The sequence below is a fragment of the Pogona vitticeps genome, chromosome 1 (genome assembly GCF_051106095.1).
Source record: "Pogona vitticeps strain Pit_001003342236 chromosome 1, PviZW2.1, whole genome shotgun sequence".
Classification (NCBI taxonomy): domain Eukaryota; kingdom Metazoa; phylum Chordata; class Lepidosauria; order Squamata; family Agamidae; genus Pogona; species Pogona vitticeps.
In genome coordinates this window covers 50,129,398-50,149,553 of record NC_135783.1, presented here as the reverse complement: position 1 = coordinate 50,149,553, position 20,156 = coordinate 50,129,398, and the positions used below count along the sequence as shown (strand labels likewise).

The 20,156-nt window shown below is 42.0% G+C and overlaps 2 protein-coding genes across 4 annotated transcripts in view; both read right to left on the bottom strand.

The window, feature by feature from the left end:
• EIF2AK2 (eukaryotic translation initiation factor 2 alpha kinase 2) overlaps window positions 1-564 on the bottom strand; it is a 36,096-nt gene extending 35,532 nt beyond the window's left edge. For all 3 annotated transcript variants that reach the window (XM_020802822.3, XM_072992517.2, XM_072992514.2), the window contains exon 1: window positions 453-564. The gene's annotated coding sequence lies outside the window, so the exon portion shown is untranslated. The remainder of the gene's footprint in view (window positions 1-452) is intronic.
• A 3,392-nt stretch (window positions 565-3,956) lies between these two features.
• LOC110083921 (sulfotransferase 6B1) lies at window positions 3,957-19,542 on the bottom strand. The gene is made up of 7 exons (XM_020802824.3): window positions 16,177-19,542; window positions 12,497-12,609; window positions 10,889-10,978; window positions 10,152-10,278; window positions 8,616-8,710; window positions 7,417-7,573; window positions 3,957-4,203 (listed from the first exon to the last, which is right to left on the bottom strand). Exons 1-7 carry the CDS (start codon window positions 16,463-16,465, stop codon window positions 4,073-4,075), a joined length of 1,002 nt encoding a protein of 333 aa, XP_020658483.3. The 5' UTR covers window positions 16,466-19,542; the 3' UTR covers window positions 3,957-4,072.
• Between the last annotated feature and the right edge of the window lie 614 nt (window positions 19,543-20,156).

The window sequence follows — 20,156 nt, the reverse complement described above, 5'->3', positions numbered from 1 at the left end:
CTTGCCTTTAAGAGTCATACACTTTAAACAAGGGGAAACCAAAGGCGTTTCACAGGAACGGTGCACAGAGGTGGGAATGGCTTGGTCCAAACAGAGGTGCTGGCCACACAGTGGATCTGGGGGGGGGGGGTTTACCCCCCTCCCTTGTGGGACAACGGGGGCCATTCTTGCCTCGGCGGCAGCAGGGCTCAACAATAAGGGATCAGACGTGGTGGGAACGTCCGCGATCCTCATTCCAACAACTCGGCACCTAAAAACGGGACGGGCCCTTGGCTGCCTTGCCTCAGGCAGCAAAATATCTTTGGCCGGTCCTGGTCCCACTAGAACCAATATAACTCAAGTTACATGTCCGGGCTAAACGCCTTTCTCCCTGCCGTTCGCTGACTTTGGGGTCCCCCCCCCCCGCAGACCTCAATGTACTTCCGCCGCCTCCCCAGCCTTTGAATACTCACCTTTCCAGCCTTAAAGCAAGCCTGGGCCAGGAAGGTGCCTTTTTCTCCGGCGGAGCGCACCGAGCGGGCTTCTTCTGCTCGCCGTCTCCGAGAAGCCCAGCTTTCGTTTTCGACGCTCTCTTCCCCGCCGTTCCCCGCCCAGCTGGCAGGTTCCCCTCTTTCCGCGGCGAAACCGAGACCCGCCAAGAATCGAAACCGAAAGGCCGTCCGGCGAAGGAAGCGCGGTTGCGCCGCTCGGGGGCGGTGGGGGTGCCTCCGTTAATGGCGGCCATGGGGTGGGTGGCGCCTTGCGCTTTGGATCACTATATTTGGCTCTTGGGTGGGGGACACGTCCCCGCTTCCAGCGGTTTTAATTGGCATTGCCATTCCAGTGCTTATTTGTATTACCGGTGTTTCTCCTCCACCGTCTTTTTTTTCCCCTTTTCTTTCTTTTTGGTCAGTCACAGCGAACCATGTTGGGCGTAAGGAAAAACAAATCCAGCCAATCAACACGTCACTAAAAGGTGTGCAAGTGTATACCACCTTCCCAGGGCTAGATTTGTAAACAGTTTTTGCAAAATCATTCAGAACTTCGCCAAGAAAGTTTAAGAAGAAAAACGACGAAAATATGGCCAAAACTCATGCTTAGGTATGTATTTGGCCTGTCTTCGGGCTTGTCCACCTGGGCTCAACGGGAGCGGGCTGGATCAGGCTAGATAGAGCTGATTATGGTCGGGTAGGGGGTCTTCTAGCTATTTGATGCAATCCTTGAGGAAAGCTTTCCTGAACAGAAAGGACTGACTTGTGGAATGACAGCAAAGATGGGGCTAGCCTATACTCCTGTGGGAGGGAGTTCCAAAGTCTAGGAGCAGCACCAGAGAAGGCTGCTATCCCATTTATTTATTTGATTTATATACCGTCCATCTGGCAACCCAGGCCACTCTGGGTGGTTTACATGACATAATAAAACAGGGTATAAAACAAGATAATACAATAACAGGACAAAGTATACATTAATACAAAATTAAACAAGTAAAAATAATATCAGTGAACATTAATATAAAAAAGGAAAAAGATGCTGGGGTTGAACAGTAAGTTGAATCAAGATAGAGTCCGGGAAGGCCTGTCTGAAAAGGAATGCTTTTAATTATTTCTTGAAAGTTCCCAGTGAGGTGCCAGGCGAATTTCAGGTGGGAGAGTATTCCACAATTGTGGGGCTACCACCGAGAAGGCCTGGTTTCTAGTCACTGATTTCTAAGCCCCTCTCGGGGTCAGAACCCTCAACAGCCGAGCCTGGGAAGATCTTATTGAACAGGCTGATCTAGTCGGAGCGAGGTGTTCTGACTGATAACAAGGTCCCAAACCATTTAGGGCTTTGCATGTTAACACCATTACCTTGAAGCTGGCACAGAAACGAACAGGTAGCCAGTGCAGGGTGGCCAAGGTGGGGGAAATATGCTGACATCTCCTCACCCCACTTAGCAATCTGGCGGCTGAGCTCTGGACCCTCTGGAGTCTCCATAATAGCACCAAGGGCAGCCCCACGTAGAGAGCACTGCAGTAGTCTAATCTCAAGGCTGCCAGTTCATGAGCCAGCATGGTGAGGGACCCAGTGTCAAGGTAGGGATGCAGCTGAGCAATTCACCTTAGATGGAAATAGGCAGTGCGGACCACAGATATTGTTAAGGGCACACTCCTTCCTGTTCTACTAAGCACATGGCTCTTTAAGTAGAGTATGTGGTGTTTCTATCTGGGCAGTTCCTAGGAGTTACTTCAGGCCTTTTCTTGGTGTTACTCTACAGAGAAATCCACTTACCTCTCTGTCTTTGTCTCCTGGGTCTCCTTCCTATCTCTCCTGCGGCAAACTCCCTTTTTGCTCTCCTGTTCGCAAGCTCTCTGGGTCTGCCTTTAGCTTTATTTGTCAGCTGTGCTCTGCCCAGAGTCAGGAATCAAAAGGATAGGTTGAGGAGGACCAGCAAGGACATTTTGCCTCGTCAGTCTCCCTCAAAAGGTCATCTTGCAGGGCAACCAATGCCGTCTCCATGCTATGACGCGGCCTAAACCCAGACTGGAATGGATCAGCTGAGAAGTGCCTGAAGCTGATTGACCACCACTCGCTCCACCAGCTTGCTCATAAAAGAGACATTAGCAATGGGTCTATAGTCTTTATATAATCTGCTGCCAAGTTGGGCTTTTGGGGGATCAGTCTAATGATTTTCTCCTTGAGGGCAAGGGACACTTTGCCTTTAGGGAGATCCATTAATGATGACAGTAGCCCATTCTGTTTTTATAGGATTGGCCGCTTTCAGCAGCCACGCTGGGCAAGGATCTAGTGAAGAAGTGGTGGCTCTACAGCTTTCAAGCACCCTGTGAACCTCAAGTGATGTCACCGACTGAAACTGTGTCAGATTCTCTGGGCAAGGCAGAGCAGTGGACGTCTTGGCTCGATCTACTGATAAAGAGGAGGACTCCAGGTCCTGGCGGATCATCTCCACTTTATTTTTTAAAAAGGCTGCAGATTGGTGACAAGAGATGCTACTGGGAGGCCTGTCCTTGTGAGCAATCCCGGATAAATCGTGCAGAATACAAAAAAGTTCATCTTGATGGTCACAAGCTTTGTGGGATGCGAAGTAAGATCATCTTATGGACATCACTTTAGCTACGATTTATTGATTATTAAATTAGCTTCCATTGGGTCCCATCTCCAAATGCTCTCTAGCCTCCTCCTATTTTGGTTCATCACACATAGCTGCCTTTCTGATGAACCCTGGGGGACCTCAATGCCACTGCCGAGACTAAGCCTGTCAGCTTTGGAAAGGAGAGTACTGGGCTGTGGGTAAGCCAGCACCATCCCAAATCGATCCCTATCTCCCACCGACATGTGGAGGGCCTCCAGGCCTGGGATTATCAAAGCAGAGGGCCTGACAACCTCAAAGGTGTTTTTATGAATAATGGCAACTCACCAAGCACACCTGTGAAGCTGGCAGGACTGAGAGAAAAGCCTCCCCTGATGTTCGTAACTAGAGATGGGGTTATTCATATTCATATACAAATATCCCCCACAGGTGCAGATAAGGAGGGCTCTGGCCCCCTGGGACCAGACAGACCACCCTCGATTCCACGGCTGCTGCGGCTCCACACTCCCTCCCTATCGCTCTGGAGCTCACGGTAGATTAGCCAGTCCTGGCAGAAGGCAGGATGATGAGCCTCTCTGCCAGGGTAAAGAGTTCCGGAGCGATAGGAAGGGAGTCCAGAGTCCGCAGAAGCGGTGGAGTTGTGAGTGGTCAGTCTGGCCCAGGGGGGCGGACCCTCATTATCTGCACTTGAGGAAGGATATTTGTATATGAATACCCCCATCTCCATAACACTCAAGCATGTTCATAAAGACAGATGCAATCCTTGAGATAGTTTGGGCCCAAGTGGGAAGTAATAGAATAAGACAATATGTTGTGAATTATTTCACATAACATACAGTTATTCTTGGAAACTCTTTCCATAGAATGTTAAGAATTAGAGAAGATGAACTTTAAGGTAAAAACATTTAATATGTTTATTAATTTTTTTGTATACAAATGCCTGTTCCTCTGAAAAATGTTTTTTTTATTTAGAAAACTTGTATCTGAAGGTCTGTGACTACAGATTTAAAACTTGCAATATTTATCATACTTTAACTTTGTACCCAATTTTGTTCCTGCTAAACACTCTTCAAATTTTGCATCCATTTCTTGGCTCTGAGCTTCAGTGAACAAAGTCTTCCAGTCACCCACTACACCTGGACAGAAACAATGAAAAATATATTACTGTATTTGTGTCTCCCTATAGAGAGACTCAACTATTCAGTGTGTTATTTTGGAATGTTATTACTAACATATTCTATTAACACTTTACAGTTCAGTTCTACAACTCTTTTCAGAAGTAAACCCTGATCACACTGCATAGCCCACCAGTTTCAAATGCAGCAGCATAAATCTCTGGGGAAAATTGCCACTAGTTAAGAAGTCAGTGCTTGTGTCTATCATGTTGTGGGACATGAAGAGAAATACAAGCTTCAACTTCTTAACTGCTGGCGGCTCATATTTATTTATTGCATTTATTGAATTTATACCCCGCCCATTTAGTCAACTGACTATTCTGGCTCACCTGTGAGATTCATGCCATTGGGCTTAAAGCCCCAGTGGATGGGATTCTGAACACTACATTCCATGACACTTTGGGTTATTTGTGTATTTGAAATATTTTTACCCTACCTTTTTCCTTAAAAGGATCCTAGGCAGCTTACATCATGAAAATACATTATTTAAAACTAACAACATGAAGCATACAAATACTAAAAAATGATCTAAGAAATTTCATACAAATATCATAAGCAACACCAAAACGCATTCAAAGGGAAAAATTTTTATTTAAAATCCCCATTCGGGCAGGGAGAGAATGGTCTTCGCCTGCTTGCAGAAGGACCGCAAGGATGGGGCCAGCCTCTCTGCTTGGACCAAGAGAAATGTTGGTACTGATTATCTTAACACTCAACGAGGCTGAGAAAGGGAGGTGTGCTGCTTGAGGTATGTTGAGCGGAAGCCCTTTAGAGCTTTATAGGCAAGAACCAACACCATGAATTCTGCTTGGAAGTTCATTGGCGGCCAGTGGAGCTTTTAGGTGGGGAAGTAGTATAGCATACCACGTTCCCACATAATTAATTAGGTACTTAAGTAAAGACGTAATAAGAATATAAGTGTTAGGAGTTTTGTATTAGAGATGGAAACATTAGGGCACAAAACGTGTGTGCGTGTGTGCGCACGCGCAGATTACACTAGAGCAGTTGTCAGTGTGTGTACAGGTTCCACTAGAGCAGTAGTCCACCTTGGGTCCCCAGATGCCTAAAGTGTTAAGGAAAATAAATAGCATTTTCTCAAGGTCTTTTGCCTGGACATGTCTCTATGGGAGCAGCTGAGTGAGCCGGTGGTCTGGGAAAGCCAGAGGTGACTCAGATAGATTCTAAGCTCCTCCCTGAAACAAAACACAGCCTGTGTGTGAACAAAGCAAGGAACCGAAAGTTGCACCAATGATAAGAATGTCAAGAGATTTTTGCCACTGCCTGAGCTTATGAAGTTAAATAAAAATGCCCAGCAGGTCTGAAAGGACAAACTGATTTGTCTGATAGACACAAACAGTCCATTCTGTGCTTTCTGTTTCTGTATAGTCCAAGGATGTGCTTGTTATAGATGTTTATTTTGCATGCAAAAATCAATCTCTCCGATGCGCAACTTTCCTGAGACAGACCAAAACAAAAACAAAACTTCTTATTTTGCAGTGGAGAGGAGGAAAAATTTCTCTCTCTCTCTCTCTCTCTCTCTCTCTCTCTCTCTCTCTGTGTGTGTGTGTGTGTGTGTGTGTGTGTAAAAATGGTAATTTCATTATTTTTTTTTATTTTTTTTTTATTTATATCCCGCCTATCTGGTCGTATCAGGACCACTCTAGGCTACTAACAACATAAAAAAAATCATACAATGAATATACATATAAAAACAATTTTTCATAACGGGAATACTAAACAAAATAACTAAAGGAGAGGTAAAAGAAAAGGGAAAAGGGGGTGTCAGGAATTATCTGATGGGAAGGCCTGCCTAAACATCCATGTTTTTAATTGGTTCTTGAAAATGCCCACCGAGGGAGCCGCGCGAATCTCAGGAGGTAGGTTGTTCCAGAGGCGAGGAGCCACCGCCGAGAAGGCCCGATTTCTTGTCTTCTCCTTCCGGGCCTCCCTCGGCATTAGGCTCCTCAGCCTCATTTCCTGGGTCGCGCGAGTGACACGGGTAGTTCTTATTATAATGGGCTTCCTTTAGTTGTTACTATAGTAAAGTCAGTAAGGTAAGACAACTAGAGTAGGCCTATTTGAAACCCTGGAAATTACAAAGGAGTTGACTCCCCAAATCCCTACTGATTCATTCAATGGGCCTACTCTAATGCAATTTATTATGCTAAGCAACAGAATTCCAGCCTCTGGATGTCAACCAATTATACTTTCTGTATAGTATAAACCTGTTTGATTCTGAAATCGACTTTCCTGCCTTGAATCTTTTACATAAGCTAAAATGATACATGGTTTTAAAAAATTCCAAATTGAGAAACAATCAAACACAGAAAGATGTAGAATAGAGTTCTTAAACTGTGCTAATTTTGTCAGTTCTCTAAGACATAGAAAATACAAAGGGAAGTTTAGGCTTGGAATTTAATTTGGTGGCATGTTCAGAAATATATAACGGAGTACTTAAATTATAAAAATATGTATCATTTATCAGAGTTTAAGTTCCACTATACTCAGTGGAACCTCTGAGTAGACATTGCACTAGATGTATCAATTCTGCATGACTTATGTTGATACATTTCATTGTATGTTTCACTTAGTACACATGACAACTAGTTAAAACTTAATGGTTGGCTAGAAGGCATGTGCCTCACTTGGCCTGTAATATGGGTAAACTTAAAATCAAATTATTGTATAATTAAAACATGAATGGTGTAAGATCTCCCAGGGCCAAGAGAGTTTTCTATTCTAATTGTAGCAACAGAAGGAAAGAGGCCTTCAAGAGCCTTTTAAAGGATTTCCTCTGCATTCTCAAAGGCTTTCACCACCGGGATAATTACATATATACTTAGCTATCCCACACACTTACACCAGAACACAGAAAGAGTTCTAACTCCTGTCCTCTGAAGATGCCAGCCACAGAGACTGGCGAAATGTTAGGAAGAAAAACCTTCAGAACATGGCCAAAGAGCCCGAAAAACCCACAACAACCATTGCCCTTGTACACTTGTTTTTCTGTGTATGTAATGAAGTGAGGAAGACTACAGTTGGGTCAAAAATATTGCAATCACAGTGTGTTTCTAACAATATATACCTCCGCTAGAGGGCTCCTGTGTTTTCGAAGTTGCAGTGTATTCACTTTATTATGTCAAAATGATATTGTTTCTCTGAATAATATAGTACCTTTCCTGAAAACGACGGGAGCAAATGCACCAATTTTTTGAGGGGCTTCACTTTTCATTGTTTGGAAGGTAGCTTTTTCTGCAATAGACTGGATCTTCTCTTCAGGCAGAGGAAAGTCATAAAAATCAGCAATTTGTTTGACTCCTTCATGAAGATTCTGCAAATAATAACACTTAAACTTTAATAATGACTCCATAAATGTATTTAGTATATTTGGCGGCTTTTTATATTACAAGTTCTCCTGAGACCCATGGATGGAACAAGTCAGGAATTTGAATCAATATATTCATGGATGTGTATACTTGTCAACATTAAATATGTGCATCTCATAGAAAAATAAGAAGCTATATGAAAGTATTTGACAAGGATGGGGCAAATGTAACTGTCTAAAGTTTGTTGGGCTGAAGTACCCCTCACTCTTCACTGTTTCACTTCAGAGAATCAAAGATTACTCCCCTGGATTTTTTTTTACTGATTGCAAGTAAATAGATACCTGGATCCAGAACTAAAACCTCTCTTCAGAATGATAATAAATGAAATAAGAGTTTCACACACCACTCCTGCTCAGTTTATATGTATTCAAAATCCCATCTTAATTCATTTAGTATCACAAGGAATTGAGGAACCCCTGTACAGGTATATATAAAAAAGAGGTGCAATAAGTCATAGTCTTCTTTGGTTACCAATTTAAAATGGCTGTCAGTAGGTGCTAATTTGCTTCCTGAAATTCAAAAATCAGTGATTTTGCAAACACATGATCTCATATGCACATTTTTAGGTCTTGAATACTAAATTTTAGGATCGGCCCTTTCGTCTGCCCCGTGCACCAGCAATGCTAGTGCTGCTGTTGATAGTAATTAAGATGATGTTAAAGCCAAAATACTGGAGCAGTCAGAAACACTGTGGAACAATCTAATTTTCAGACACTGTGTGGCAGAAGACCAGGAGTGAAAAGTTTCGTTAACTTCATAGTAGCATGAATTGCAAATATTGGGAAAAAGAGATTTAGTTCTACATGCTTTCCTAGAAGAAAGGGAGAACAGAGACAGAGATCAGGAAAAGTGATGTCCTTTCACAGGCCTAAGTAAGAACTCGCTTCAAATCGCTTTTTAATGATAGACAGGAAATTCATTCTCTAACAGTATCAGAAAAATGAGTGTGGTAACATCAACTCTCTCTCCTTTTCTGAAAATGCTTACTTCTTTCAGCTCTTCAAATGTCATGATCTTGACATTGACTTCATCCATATGTTTGTCCCAAACAAGAGCATGGTCAAAGTAAGATTTCCAACCAACTGAAATCAAAGGCAAATAGAATACATCAAATACAGGCTTAATTTAGTCATGAATTCATGGTGGTGCTGCGGATTAAACAGCAGAAGCCTCTGTGCTGCAGGGTCAGAAGACCAGCTGTCGTAAGATCAAATCCACACAACGGAGTGAGCTCCCGTCACTTGTCCCAGCTCCTGCCAACCTAGCAGTTTGAAAGCATGTAGATAAAGATACCACCACGGTGGGAAGGTAACAGCATTCCGTGTGTTGTCGCACTGGCCACGTGACCACGGAAACTCTTTGGACAAACGCTTGCTCTATAGCTGGGAAACGGGGATAAGCACTGCGCCCTAGAGTCAGACACACTTGGACTAAATGACAAGGGGAACCTTTACTTTTACCTAATCATGAATTAGTCATTAAATCCACACTAAGCATAGCTAAGTCTGAATTCCACCCAAGATGATTAGATGTTGGGGAAATGGCTAAATTTGCTCTGGATAAATTACATGTAAATTATCAGAATGGCATCGTGATTTTGTATGACAGAAAATCAACCTATAAACTTTCCAAATTTTGTGCTGATTGATAGCTTTTTTGCCTCTACACACCTTACTGTTTTGTCATTATAGAGATAGAGAACATTAGATGTTTGATGATTCAATATTTTGATTGCTGACTGCTGATAGCTTAGTCAACTGCTGCACTAGGGGTTGGGTGTTCCTTCCTGTGCCTCTTGGGAAAAGAGTCAGCCTGTGTCGCCATGGGCAAGCTGCATGGTCCCAAGGCTTCTCCAGAAGAAGGAAATGGCAAACCACTTCTGAATACGTAGAAATCCCTGGAAGGGGTGGCTATAAGTTAGCATTCACTTAATTGAGCATTTTGAAATTGAAGCAACATTTCTGTAACTATGTAAAATTGCCATTTGTTTGTTCACCTCTTCAAACCAACTGGCAAGTTGTGGCATTTAAGATGTAGGACTGTGACTCCCATCAGCCCCAGCCAATATAACTAACAGTAAGGAATGATGGGAGGTAAAGTTCAACAACAGCCTTGTTTGAAATCCTGTCATGTTAATCACATGTGAATTGCTTCAGTAGTCCTGATTCTATGAATATGAGTGTGGAAGAATTGAGTACCCTAAACTACAAAATATGCCAGATATAATTTGTCTACTGAGAACAGACATTGGCTCGTGATCAATGTGATGATATTCCTTCCAGCTCACTTTTTGTACAAGACACAAGGCTTCAATTATTAAAATTGTGTCACCTCCAGGTATTGCAAGTCATAGATAAAGAAATGCCAACTGTATCTCTTCTGAGAAAATTAGATCCCTGTTCATTTGAAACTAGTTTATTTTCATTTGAATATGTGGGCCAGATACTTTAGGGAAGGGCCCATGCTTAGCAGAATTAGAAAACAGATCTTTGAAAATTGGGGTGAGGAAAGTATTTCACCTACCTTCACCACTCATGAATTTTTGAAAGAAGTCATCCCAGGAGCTGGAAGTTGGAAGCAAAGGATGTTTGTTGTAAAAATGGTAGTAGGATACAGCGGCATCTTTGGGATTTCGAAATATCACCAGAATCTATTAGAATAATAGCAAGAGATGTATTCAATACTGTGGTTTGAAGCAGCTATTGCCATCCAGTGACATGAGTTATTTACATGCCAAAATTCACACATTACTGTAAACTACAGTGGAAATTTTAAGTCTGCTAGTCTTATCAAGATCAGTGAGACCTGTATCCCCCCATATCCTACTGAAAGGTGAGGAAGGGAAAAGAAAGGCAGGAATCTGACTGGAGCAGACTTGTTTCTTCCCAACATTTCCTACTGGGGAGGCTTTGGGATCAGTTTTATTTCCTATTCAGGAGCCATATTGTCGTCTTTGGGTCTGAAAAGGAAATTTACAGCTGACGTTTGGAAATACATTAGAAGAAGAATGCAAGGAAGCAGGAAAATCCACTATATCCTGTGATTTGGCTAATGTGAAAGAACTGGCTGGAGTAGAATCACCTTACCTGGGACAGAACTTCCAGGGAAAGGAAATGACAGCATGGAGTTACACAGAGGATACCATAGACCCACCATTTGTTTACCGATAACAAAAGATGCCTTAGTAGACCTTATTAGACAGTCTAGTATTTACTACTTAAAGACAAGCAATATCAGTTGCAAAGAAGGTAGCCACTTACCTTCACCTTATTCTCAATAAAAGATTTGGGGATGTTATCATAATGGAGATGAGTTGAAAAAATCCGTGGAGAAGGCTGGTCTTTAATTTGCTGGAATGAAAATGAAGTCAAATGTAGACTACTGCTCTATAAATTGTTTGCAACCAATGACTTCCCTCAGATGAGTTAGTTTGCATCACATGTGTGCAAAGTCAGACATGTGCCTGACAAACGCAATGATCTAGGCTTATTTTAATCAAGTGCATTTGGAGGGCCAAAGAACTAGGATGGTGGACTGATTATGGACACCAGAACCCTGAAGGCTCATAGCTAGAGATGGGGGAATTCGTATAAGAATACGAATATCCCTGCACAGGTAACGTTAACGAGGGTCCAGTCCCATGGGGCCGGACATTCCACCCACCAATCCGCTGCAGACGCAGATGGTGCGATTCTACAAATGGCTCTGCAGTGCAATCCACTTGCTACTCCTGGCAGGAGGTGGGAGGACAAGCCTCGTTGCAAGGTTGAAGAGAGGCAAGCGGATCATGTGCTGCGGCGCCATTGGTAGAATCGCACCGTCCGCGGTGGAACAGTGAGTGGACCATCCGGCCCCAAGGGGCTGGATCCTCGTAATGCCACCTGTGCAGGGATATTTGTATTCATATATTAATACCCCCATCTCTTCTCATAGCTTAATGCTGGGATCCAGTTCCTCCTCACTGCTATGAAACTCTCACACATGAAGCCTTTCTCAAAGCGACAGTGCATGCAAGGGACACAATGAATCATGCAAGGGTGCATAATGTGCCCTCAAAAGGGCTAAATTATAGACCATGCATGTACAAAAAGCCATCATAATTGACACTATTGCTAACAAATGTATTTTTATGAGGTACCCACGGGTTACTATTACCTACATGAAGCTCCCCTATCTGTAACTTTCTGTGCATTGATCCAGTTGCTTGAATTGAAAGAAAGCTCTATGGTTACACTCTTTTTTTGGGGCACATAGCAGCTCTTTGTATTGTTCATGCACAAATAGGGTGCCAGTGTGGAAGTAAATTCTACTGAAATTCCTAGGACTTGAAAAAATATACTTGCTTGGATCTCTTTTCCTATATTACATACATTAGTCTTTGGGTTTATTTTATGGTGTGAATGTTCAAGGAATCTAGCAGTATGTTATACAAACTAGTATAGCAATACAAATACGGTGATACACAATACAACTTTACAGTGTGGACCACCAGAAAGACAAAAAAAGTCTATCCTAGATCAAATCATGTTAGAACTCTCCCTAGAAGCATAAATGATGAAACAGATACTTTGAACACAGCTAAAGAAAAGAGTCACAGGAAAAGACAGTATGCTGGAAAAAGTAGAAGGCAACTGGAAAAGAGGAAGACCAAACGTGAGATGGATGCATTCGATAAAGAAAGCCATAGCCTTGAGTTTGTAAGAGCTGAGCAGAGTTGTTAAGCACAGGATGTTTCGGAAGCCATTCATTGATAGTGTTGTCACACATCAGAAGAAACTGAGCAGGGGAGAACAGTAACAACAAAAATTGTAAACTGAACCAGTAGATATACTGACCATTTACTAGACAAACATTGAGTTCATGCTGACCTGAAATTTTTCTGGAGCGCCAAACTCTAGCATTGGGATAGTCAGTGGCATTTGAAAGTCCTCATAGTGTGCAGCTAAGATGTCATTTAAAATCTGTAGTGCCCAGTTGGTACCTGCAACGTAAATGTCACCAATTTTGAGGCATTTAACAGCAACCTTCCCCCAAATGGTTGAAACCAACTCTCAACTCACCTTAAGAAACATGCCTGGCAAATCATCTCTGCCAGGACCATCTTGGGATGTTCATTCATAATTTTTCTAGCTGAGTTTGAGGAAATGAATTTTATTCACGAAGGCTTGTGTTTAATGTTTGATTTTTCTGTGCACTAAGCAGAGGTATCACTTCTTTTACTTTTGGATTGCAACATAAAAGTAAATGAGTCCCATATGGATTTCAGGAACATCAGCTGCCTGCAGGCAAGAGGCCACTTCTGTTCACTACAGTCAGTGGAGAAGATGCACATCCTCATACCATCTGAATCCAACCCCATTGTCCCAAACTGCCAATGAAGTTGTGACAAAGTAAATGAGGCCCATAATACCTGTAAGAGCCAACTGATGCCCTCTGGTCAGCCTGCTCCCAAGTTCTCCTACTGGCCAATGGAAGGTGGACAGGGAGAAATCCTTCCCCTCGGGCCAACAGGAAGCCCACACTGAAGGAATCCCCTTGTGATTACCCCCATCCTCCCACATGCCATGTTCTAGTCCCTTCTTGACTTCCTGCCAGCCTGGGGCTGCCACTTCTGGCAATAACTGGGGTGCCCCAAGTAAGTCTGACTCCCCATATACTGTCTGCAGAAGAGTTTATTCCAGATGTACTTCCAGAAGCTAACGTAAAATTAAAAAAAAAAAACAGTAACAGTCAAAGGTGTGCTTGAGGGAAAGCAACACAAACTCAGACTGTTCTCCAGAAAGTAATACTCCAATATCCAGATTAATAGAATTGATTCGTTAGGCCCCAAACACACAAATACCTTTTTGGGAATTTAAAATCTCTTATTCCGGAAATCCCTTTCTCTCACCCTTTAATCCTTGTGACAAACTGCTATGTCTGCAGTTCTGGTTCAGTGAGGCAAGACACACTGCAAGTCACCTTGTCTCCATTCCTCAGAAGCCATGCCACCCACCACTCATGTTTTTAATCCTCTGGATATGCAAGAACCAGACTATTCACTTAATCAAGGAAGACAATCTTGCTTTCAGAGCTCACTTAACATCCCATAACCATTAGGCTAGAAGTTAATTGGTGAAGCTAATTCTCAAAAAGCAAGAGGGTAAAATCAGAAGAAGACTGAGACTCAGAAAGTCAGCAATGAAGGAATTAGAAAAAATCGTCAAGGGTAAGGGTGTGTCAATGGAGACTAAAACCAAGATCCTCCACACGCTTGTATTTCTGATCACCATATATGGGTGTGAAAAATGGACGGTTTAGAAAGCCGACCGGGGAAAAAATGGATTCATTTGAAATGTGCTGGAGGAGAGCTTTGCAGATACCCTGGCCTGACAGAGAGATAAACAAGTGGGTCCAGGATCAAATCCAGCATGAACTATCTCTGGAGACAAAAATGTTGAAACTGAGGCTGCCCTACTATGGGTACATCATGAGAAGGAAGGATTCTTTGGAAAAGACAAAGCTGGGAAAGGTCAAAGACAGCAGGAAAAGAGGAAGACCAAATACAAGATGGACTGACTCCCTAAAGGAAGCCACAGGCTTGAATCTAGAAAAAGTGAGCAGGGGTACCAATGACAGGACATTTTGGAGATTATTCATTCATAGACTCACCATAAATCGGTGGCCACTTGATGGCACATTGCAGCAACAACAAAAAGCAATCACACTGCCCTATACAGCACATTTATTAAAGAGCCAAGCTGATGTAAATTCAGAAACAATCAGCTGTTTTTAAAATAAAAGGGAAAATTAATTGGTTGTTGTGGGTTTTTCAGGCTCTTTGGCCATGTTCTGAAAGTTATTCTTCCTAACGTTTTGCCAGTCTCTGTGGCCAGCATCTTCAGAGGACAGGAGTAGCAGAGGACAGGAAAATAAATTATGGTATTAGTTATATTGGTTTGCTACTGCTTTAACATCCATAGTTTGTCCTAACAAATCTTTGGACTTGAAGTTTGCTAAGGTTCTTAGAAGCCTCTGGTGGTGAATTCTAGTGTACTCCCTAATGTTGAAACTGTGAGGATCCTATTTTGGGCACATTATGATTCTCTAGAAAAAGACAACAATGCTGGAGGAGGTTGAAGGCAGCAGGGAAACAGGAAGACTGAATATGAGAGGCACTGATTCCCTAAAGGAAGCCACAGGCTTGGGTTTACAAGAGCTGAGTAGGGCAGTTGGGAAAAGAACATTTTGAAGATTGCTCGGTCATAGGGCTCTCCATGAGTCGGGGGTGACTTGATGGTGCATAACAACAACAACAGCTCTAACCTACTGCAAAGACTTCTAAGTATCTCATCAGAATATAGATCTCAGGATTGCTTGAAAGGAAAGCATCAAATTGATATAATATGTGCTGTAGTCTTCAGTGAGACTGAATTCATCTTGGAAGATTATTCTTTCTTTAGGCGTTTCTAATGCAAGAAAGTGATGTGAGGATTGGGGTCTTACACCTCCCTCCAGTTTAGTTGACTTATTGTCTGGGGAAGGATCAAGTTAAACTTTCGATGTATATTTATACTATCACCAAAACACAAATCCTAATTTTCCAAATGCTGCAAGTCCCTTTCAATAATGAAGGCTTCAAATATCTTGGTATAACTATAACCAAGAATCCTAACACATTGGTTAAATGGAACTTCAAAGGCATCTGGAAGAGATCCCATCTGAAAATGAAAAAATAGGGTAAACACATGCTTTCAATTTTGAGCTGCATTGCAGTGGTAAAAATGATGTTCTTACTTTGGTTTACTTGTTTGTTTTATGTCCTCCCTTTGAGAATTTCAGGTGCAACTTTTGGAAAACGGCAGAAAGGAATTGGTAATTAAAAAAAAAGAAATTCTGAGGACAGCAAAACAACTATGTAAGGTCAGTGAAAGTGGCTGGGGAATCCTGCTACTTTGTTCTTAGGCATACAAATTTCATCCTATTATAAAATAAAATATTATAAAATTAAATATTAAATCAGACCTCATGGCTTCTGATAGATGAGGAACCTTGTTCCTAAAGTCTTTCACAGTTAGCTTTTCACAGATTGAAAGATTGTTATAAAAATCAACATCCACTTCCAAGAGAGTGATGAAAAGACTAAAGATAGTAGATGTTATCATAGCCCCTCCTACTCCAAAAAATCAAACCCTGCCAACTGTGGCCAGTATACCACCGCCTCCTCCACAGGGACTGTTTGGCAGATGCCCTGGCCTCCCTCCCACATGTTGATGGTTTTCCAGGGTTTGTCTGTTTTTCTCAAGGTATTGAGAATGGCAGTGTCGGGGATGGACTCTGAACAGATATTGCATCAAATCAACAACCAGTCAAATAGATACAGAGTTTGGATACATTAATTTGGACGGCATTTCCCAGAATCCCTCAGCCGCCATGACCACAGGCTCAGGGGTTCTGGAGACTGAAACCCAAACCACAAACAAACCCCACAGCTGTTTCCGTCTTCTGAACTAATATCAAAATCATTTCCCTTTTAAAATCATTTTCAAAAGAAGGGAGGGAGACTCACCACACTTTGGGTAAGTTGCTACCAGCATGTCCTCCTTCCTCGCCTCCATGCCTTCCAGAGCTTCAAAGGTTTTGGCACTGCAGAGGCGGCTCGGATACAGGACACCTCTGTAAGTAAACATCAGCTCTTCATTCTTGCTGTCTTGATTGTCAGCAAAAATCTTGTTTATTTCCTCCAAAAGTTTACTCCTTTCCTTAGCCATGGTTTCCTCTGGCTGGCTGTCTTTTCTTCTCCCAAGCCCCTTTAAAAGGGACAGATTGTAGTTCTGTGTGACTAAAATATTGCACATTCTGGTGTTTCCCTCACTCTCCCCCACCCACTTCTTGCTCAATAAAGTTTTTTTCAGAGAAGGAAGCAATGCTGAATTACGGGAGCTTGCACACTAAGTTACCACCAGTGTATGCCTGGATTTGTAAATATATATATGGCTTCATCACTTCTGCCAACAAATATTGCTTAATTTTTAAATGGCAGGATGGAGCAAGCTAAAGAACCTATAAGGGTGCACAGACTGAAACTACGTATATGGATTAGCAATGTTCTGTGCCTCTGTAGAGAATAACAACGCTACACTGAATACTACACTTCCTGATTTAATATTCTTGGGCAACTTTGTAACATGAGCTTTTTGGCTTTAAAAATTCAGGATGTTTATTTGCTCTGGAATTTAAATATTTTTAAAACACAGTGCAAGTCATAACAGCAAGATTAATCTTTTAGAGAACAATTTTATGTACATTTACCTGTACACGTATTTTACATATTTCTTAGATTAATATTTAAAATTTAGTTTTATCCTGTTCTAAAAGTTTGAGAGCCATTATGTGATTTTATTGACATTTACTATATGTATAAAGCCCCTCAGATAAAATACTATGTTATGAAACACACTTACAATATATGAATAATATAACCCAGCTCCATCCTAAGCTAATTTTTGAAACAAAATTCAGTGTAGGGTCTAATAAAATAATATTTACAAATTTTAATTGGCACCATTTTATGTCCCCCTCTATTTTAGTCCCTGCACCAGGCACACATAAATGTGTATATGATTTTATAAAAGAAACTGGCCAGTGGCAAGAAGATTCCAGCTTCCTTTAAAGTCTGGCCACACATATTAATTGCAGTCTGAACCAGGGCCTTAGCAATATTTAGAAAGTAAAATAGAAAAGAATGTTAAGCTTGAAGGTGTCCAGTTAATGCGTATAAAATATATCTTAGCCTAATCGTAGACATATTGCTTTCTGTCACTTGCTTTGCTATATGAATGTTTTGCTTAGGCAGGCAAAAATGAACAAGGGAGGAGGAGGTGTCCGTTGGAGTTTCTTCCAATTTACAATTAAGGTATTTCTAAATGAGAAGTCTGTCCTTGGGAAGCAGAGTGTCTGACAGGATGAATTACTCCCCACATATAGGAATGTGTACCAATTATAGAAACCTCTTCCATTTCTCCTCATTCTCCCAACCCCCTTAGCCCCTCTTTCATATCATATCTTATTAAAACATATACTGTACGTTTGTATTTGGGGGGCGGCGCTTCTTCTCATGTTTTCTGTGAGTAAAGTTTGTGCCTATTTGCTTGCGTTCAACTGAAAATAAACAAATATCTGTTGGATCTCTCTGTCTCTGGCTGATTGATTAATGTGTTAGGGACAGGCAAAAATCAGGAATTAGTCCTGGCACCCTTCAAACTAAATATAATGTATTTAATCTTGCATATAGTTTACCCTGAAGAATACTCAGTGAGTAACATAGCTTGGACAGAAAGAAATGTTTACATGTCAGGACACATCCAGACACTGGTTCATGATTAAAAGGTTATCTCTCACTTGAGAGATCCTTCTGTTCACACTGATCTGTTGGAGTTTTTATTCGCAATCTCACATACTGACTGTCGCTTGACTGGAGGGAGTTTTTTGGGCTAAGATAGTGTCTGCCAGCTTTGGAGATCATGACCCCCAAGGGAGTCATGAAGTGTTTTTTTGGGGTGGGGGTGTCACGGGTTGCCTTATATGTGTTATTGTTGTTTAGTCATTAAGTAATGTCCGACTCTTCGTGACCCCATGGACCAGAGCACACCAGGCCCTCTTGTCTTCAACTGCCTCCCAAAGTTGGGTCAAATTCATGTTGGTAGCTTCGATGACACTGTCCAACCATCTCATTCTCTGTTGTCCCCTTCTCCTCTTGCCTTCACACTTTCCTGACATCAGTGTCTTTTCCAGGGAGTCTTCTCTTCTCATGAGATGGCCAAAGTATTGGAGCCTCAGCTTCAGGATCTGTCCTTCCAGTGAGCACTCAGGGTTGATTTCCTTTAGAATGGATAGGTTTGTTCTCCTTGCAGTCCAGGGGACTCTCAACAGTCTCCTACAGCAGCACAATTCAAAAGCATCAATTCTTCGGCTGTCAGCCTTCTTTATGGTCCAGCGCTCACTTCCAGACATCACTATAGGAAAAACCATAGCTTTGACTATGTGGACTTTTGTTGGCAAGGTGATGTCTCCGCTTTTTAAGATGCTGTTGAGGTTTGTCATCGCTTTCCTCCCAAGAAGCAGGTGTCTTTTAATTTAATGGCTGCTGTCACCATCTGCAATGATCACGGAGCCCAAGAAAGTAAAATCTGTCACTGCCTCCGTATCTTCCCCTTCTATTTGCCAGGAGGTGATGGGACCAGTGGCCATAATCTTAGTGTTTTTTGATGTTGTGCTTCAGCTCATTTTTTGTGCTCTCCTCTTTCACCCTCATTAAGAGGTTCTTTAAATCCTCCTCACTTTCTGCCATCAGAATGGTATCATCTGCATATCGGAGTTTGTTGATATTTCTTCTGGCAATCTTAATTCCGGCTTGGAATTCCTCCAGTCCAGCCTTCCGCATGATGTATTCTGCATATAAGATAAATAAGCAGGGGGACAATATACAGCCTTGTCGTACTCCTCTCCCAATTTTGAAACAATCAGTTGTTCCATATCCAGTTCTAACTGTTGCTTCCTGTCCCACTTATAGGTTTCTCAGGAGATGGATAAGGTGGTCAGGCACTCCCATTTCTTTAAGGACTTGCTGTAGTTTGCTGTGGTCCACACAGTCAAAGGCTTTTGCATAGTCAATGAAGCAGAAGTAAATGTTTTTCTGGAACTCTCTGGCTTTCTCCATAATTCAGCGCATGTTAGCAATTTGGTCTCTAGTTCATCTGCCCCTTCGAAATCCAGCTTGTACTTCTGGGAGTTCTTGGTCCACATACTGCTGAAGCCTACTTTGGAGGATTTTGAGCATAACCTTGTTAGTGTGTGAAATGAGTGCAATTGTACGGTAGTTGGCGCATTCTTTGGCACTGCCCTTCTTTGGGATTGGGATGTAGACTGATCTTTTCCATGTCTCTGGTCACTGTTGAGTTTTCCAAACTTGCTAGCATATTGAATGTAGCACCTTAACAGTGTCATCTTTTAAGATTTTAAATAGTTCAACTGGAATGTCATCACCTCCACTGGCCTTGTTGTTAGCCAGGCTTTCTAAGGCCCACTTGACTTCACTCTCCAGGATGTCTGGCTCAAGGTCAGCAACCACACTATCTGGGTTGTCCGGGATATCTAAATATTTCTGGTGTAATTCCTCTGTGTATTCTTGCCACCTCTTCTTAATGCCTTCTGCTTCTGTTAGGTCCCTCCCATTTTTGTCCTTTATCATGTCCATCTTTGCACAAAATGTTCCTTTAATATCTCCAATTTTCCTAAACAGATCTCTGGTTTTTGCTTTTCTATTATTTTCCTCTATTTCTTTGCATTGTTCATTTAAGAAGGCCCTCTTGTCTCTCCTTGCTATTCTTTGGAAGTCTGCACTCAGTTTTCTGTAACTTTCCCTATCTCCCTTGCATTTTGTTTCCCTTCTCTTCTCTGCCATTTATAAGGCCTCGTTGGACAGCCACTTTGCTTTCTTGCATTTCCTTTTCTTTGGGATGCTTTTTGTTGCTGCCTCCTGTACAATGT